Here is a 4,581-nt window from a genome sequence, read left to right on the forward strand (position 1 = left end):
CCCTGGGACTCCATTTAAATTTTACTTACAAAAAAGCAAGCAACTGGCCAGCAGGCTGTAGTTTGCGTATACGAATTTTTAAAAATATTGCATTCAATATTATTTATCTGATTACCGAGTTTTTGTTTTTGCCTCCCCCTAGTCCCGGCCCTGCTGCAGGGTTTTTTGTCCAGCCACGCCGTGACCTCACCCTTCTTCCCCACTCCCAGGCTTCTCTCTCAGGGTCCAGTGCCTGAGCCCTGGGGATTCCCTGGGGCCGCCCCTCCCTCCTGCCTAGTCAGGTGCTGCGGGCGAGCCCGGGCAGCGCGGAGGGCGGGAACCTCCGCGGCTCCGCTCCCTGCGCGTTCAGCCACTCAGCGGCTCTGCCGCCCTGCGCGCCGGGGCTCGGCGCCCGCCCCGGCCCGCCCCCGACGCCGGCCGCTGCGCCGCGGCTCCCCCTATATAAATCGGCCATTTGCTTCGCTCCGCCCTAGCGCCCCGGAGTCAAAGCCGGTTCCCAGCTCAGGCCAGTCCCGTCCCGCAGTCGCCTGCCGCCTCTTTCCTTCCAATATGACAGACGCCGCTGTGTCCTTCGCCAAAGACTTCCTGGCAGGTGGAGTGGCCGCGGCCATCTCCAAGACCGCGGTAGCGCCCATCGAGAGGGTCAAGCTGCTGCTGCAGGTACGTCCTAGGATCAAGGAGCCAACCAGGAAGTGGGGGGTGGGGGGCGCACAGAAAGCCACGAGGAGTAGAGGGGAGCTAATTCTTTAGACATGGCCAGGGAAGTGGCAAGGTGGGGGCGGGGGTGGCCGCAGAATCGAACCAGAAGACAAACTGGAGTGAGTTGCCTTTAGTGACCTGAGGTTCTGAGTCTAGGAAGGGGTCGGGCGCAGAGAGAAGTGAGGACGACCAGGGGCCCGGCATCCCCCAGGCAGCGAACTCGGAAAGGGGACTCCGGGAGAGACTGTCTCTCCGGGCCTTGGGGTCAACGGCGAAACCTGAAAGCCGGCGCTAGAAAGAGGAACACCTGTCCTTACCGAAGACCTCAAGGTCGCGGCAAGGAGATAGCACTGGGGAGGCCATGCGGACCGGCCCAGCGGCCGGACGCGCTCAACCCTCGCCGGGCCGGAAGCCGGCGCCGGGAAGCGCGTGTGCCGTCTACGTCCGCCCCCGCGCAGCCGCCACTGCGTCCCCTGGGCCTGCCTTCCTGCGCCGCGCGTTCGCCCGCTCTGGCTCTAGAGGGCGCGCTGGGGCGAGCGTAGCGGTGGTGGCACACGGGTCACCTCTAGGAGAGGAATGGGGGCGGAGCGGGAGGGAAGCGGCTCAGGACACCTCAGGCGTAGGCCACGGTCACCAAGGTGACCGCGCCCTACGTGGGACTCACCCTAATGCCTCTGCTGGGTCTGAGGTGGTGACCTTTCTCTCAGGTGTAGAGGTCATGGGTCCTCTTGAGGATGCCCCCCACCCAAAGGGGTGGAGGCTTAATGTGTCTGGTGGGGCAGATCACCTCTTCCCCCGTGACGGCGTCGGAGGGTTAGGAGGGTCCAGCCTGTGTGATACAGAAGATTAGATTTGGGGAAAGGGGAGCCAACCTTAAAGGATGTTGATTGAGAGGGTATATGTGCTTCCCTTTTTCCTTCTCCATGGTTATAACTGCCCCTGTTGACTTTCTTCTCGGTCTGTCAGGTGCAGCATGCCAGCAAGCAAATCACCGCAGATAAGCAATACAAGGGCATTATAGACTGCGTGGTTCGTATCCCCAAGGAGCAGGGAGTCCTGTCCTTCTGGCGTGGTAACCTGGCCAATGTCATCAGATATTTCCCCACCCAGGCTCTCAACTTTGCCTTCAAAGATAAATACAAGCAGATCTTCCTGGGTGGTGTGGACAAGAGGACCCAGTTTTGGCGCTACTTTGCAGGGAATCTGGCATCAGGTGGTGCCGCTGGGGCCACATCCTTGTGTTTTGTGTACCCTCTTGATTTTGCCCGTACCCGTCTAGCAGCTGATGTGGGTAAAGCTGGAGCTGAAAGGGAATTCAGAGGCCTCGGTGACTGCCTGGTTAAGATCTACAAATCTGATGGGATTAAGGGCCTGTACCAAGGCTTTAATGTGTCTGTGCAGGGTATTATCATCTACCGAGCTGCCTACTTCGGTATCTATGACACTGCAAAGGGTAAGTTTGCTGTGTGCTTTGAAGCTGTGTTCTTATGAGACAATTTAAAAGATCATTATGCCAACCTAATATTCCAGGAGCCAGAGATTTGTTTTTTAATTGCTGAAGGAAGTCAAAGTCATCCAGTACAACCCTCACATGCAGATGAAATGTTTGGGGTGTATGGAAAACAAGTCAGTAAAATTCTGCTTTTTGGGTAAAGTGTGTCTTTCCTGTTTCCAGGAATGCTTCCAGATCCCAAAAATACTCACATCATCATCAGCTGGATGATCGCACAGACTGTCACTGCCGTTGCTGGGTTGACTTCCTATCCATTTGACACTGTTCGCCGCCGCATGATGATGCAGTCAGGGCGCAAAGGAAGTAAGTTCTGCCTGAGCAGAAGATAAAGTTATGGGCGTGGGGCAAGGTGTGGCCCTGAACTGGTGATGCCTGCCTTTGAAAATGGCGGTCTGTTCAGGTCAAGGGATGGGGTTGATAGCATCTGTGTCTGCTACACAGCTGCCTTTGAGCAGGTCCTTTGGATGTCTATGAATGAGGGTGCTTAAATGGTATTAAAGGTTAAGACAGATGGGTAGTCTACATATCCCTGTTCTGTAGTCACAGCATGAATTTTTCAGTATTGCCCATGCTAATGTGTAAATGTTGGGCTTAAAAATGACATTAGTTCTTAGAGGTGGGACTCTGTTTTATTTAGCCTTTGGTCACCAACTCCATGTCTTTATTCTTTGCAGCCGATATCATGTACTCAGGCACAATTGACTGCTGGAGGAAGATTGCACGAGATGAAGGAGGCAAAGCTTTTTTCAAGGGTGCATGGTCCAATGTTCTCAGAGGCATGGGTGGCGCTTTTGTGCTTGTTTTGTATGATGAAATCAAGAAGTACACATAAGTTATTTCCTAGGGATTTCCCCCTTATGAACAGGCATGTTGTATTATATAACATATCTTGAGCATTCTTGACAGACTCTTGGCTGTCTATTTATCCATGGCAACTATTCACTGGTTGAAAATGGGAAGCAATAATATTATTCTGACCAGTTTTCTCTTAAAGCCATTTCCATGATGATGTTGGGACTCAATTATATTTTTTATTTCAGTCACTCCTGATAAATAACAAATTTGAAGAAATAAAAATATCTGAAATACAATTTTGTTCGTTTGTGGTTTATTTTTATATAAAAATATATTTTATACTTGAGTAAGTGCTATATTTGAATAAATGCTACTATTTTGTTTATGCTACATTTAAAAATAAATGCTACAATATCTCCTCAGATGAAGAACTTTATTTTAAAAACCAATTGTCAGCCATCCACTTATCAAAGAACAGCTTGGTTGTGTGACCTATCAACATTCCCAATACATTATCAAAATGAAATTCAGGCCCAGTGTATCCAAATAATATTGGTCTGTTGCTTGTGGACAATCACAGCTGGATGAGCATTCTCCAAAAAGTACTATGTGCTCACCTTTCCTAGTCCTGTGGTTATTAACAATAAGCTGAGTCGTTCACTTTTAAATGCTTGTTTATGTGAATATCACCTCATTTAAACAAAGTTTTTTAAAGTAGTTTTGATCGTTACCAATTATCCAGTCGACTTCCTTCATCCATCTTCACCTGGCTCGAGCCATTTTTATTTAATCCCATTCAAAGCAGAGGATTAGAGCTGGCACAGTTACATAGTGCTGAGATTGCAGTGCTGTTAAAGATTATGGAGGGAGCTAGACAATGGCCACGACCTAACAACTCATTTTGCAAAGAAGAAATGTGTCAACTGCATTTGACTAACATGCTAATAAGCCCAGTCAATGGGGAACATTTATGTTTCTTTTGGACAAGCCCTTATTTGGGATCCACGTAAAAGTTTGCAGTTCTTTGTAGCTCTTGATTTGGGCTCAGAAATCCAGTGGATTTTGCCTATAACTTGGGACTTGTGTGAAGAATAAGGCAGCATGTCTCAAGTCACAACATTAAAAATAGAAACTGATGGGATAGGTGGTCCATTTGCACCCGTGAAGATCCTGAGGAACACGTCCCACACACTGGCATGTATAAGGGCTATTCACAGATGAACTCTGCATAGCATGCATCGATATACAGGAGATCCTAGGGTTTTTGGTGTGTACCCTCAGCCAAGCACCTAAATTGTATTATAGCTCAGTTGTTAAGAACTATTCTGGTATCAGGCTTGGGCTCAAAATCTGAACTCTACCACTTAATTGTGCTATTAGGCAATTTACTTTCTCTAAGTTTTAGTATTCCTTATCTGTAAAAGGATAATAATGCCTGCTTCAGAGGGTTGTTGCAAAGATTAATTTGTGCAAAGCATCTACCATAGAACATACATAATAAACATTCCACAAATGCTAACTATGATCATTATTAGGAGGCAGTTCAGATTTCAGGGGCTCTAGAATCAGAAGTA

At 48.8% G+C, this 4,581-nt stretch overlaps 1 protein-coding gene across 1 annotated transcript; it reads left to right on the plus strand.

Moving 5' to 3' along the window:
- The first annotated feature begins 481 nt into the window (after nucleotides 1-481).
- On the plus strand, nucleotides 482-3,303 carry SLC25A5 (solute carrier family 25 member 5). The gene is made up of 4 exons (XM_063083140.1): nucleotides 482-660; nucleotides 1,666-2,152; nucleotides 2,375-2,515; nucleotides 2,887-3,303. Exons 1-4 carry the CDS (start codon nucleotides 550-552, stop codon nucleotides 3,042-3,044), a joined length of 897 nt encoding a protein of 298 aa, XP_062939210.1. The 5' UTR covers nucleotides 482-549; the 3' UTR covers nucleotides 3,045-3,303.
- The last annotated feature ends 1,278 nt before the right edge of the window (nucleotides 3,304-4,581 follow it).

Source organism: Cynocephalus volans, chromosome X, assembly GCF_027409185.1.
Source record: "Cynocephalus volans isolate mCynVol1 chromosome X, mCynVol1.pri, whole genome shotgun sequence".
NCBI classification, from domain to species: domain Eukaryota; kingdom Metazoa; phylum Chordata; class Mammalia; order Dermoptera; family Cynocephalidae; genus Cynocephalus; species Cynocephalus volans.

Excerpts from the sequence above, each read along its gene's own strand:
- SLC25A5 (XM_063083140.1), top strand. The coding sequence starts at position 550 with ATGACAGACGCCGCTGTGTCCTTCGCCAAAGACTTCCTGGCAGGTGGA. Across the intron at positions 2,153-2,374 it reads TATCTATGACACTGCAAAGG|GAATGCTTCCAGATCCCAAA; the intron begins GTAAGTTTGCTG and ends TCCTGTTTCCAG. Across the intron at positions 2,516-2,886 it reads GCAGTCAGGGCGCAAAGGAA|CCGATATCATGTACTCAGGC; the intron begins GTAAGTTCTGCC and ends TATTCTTTGCAG.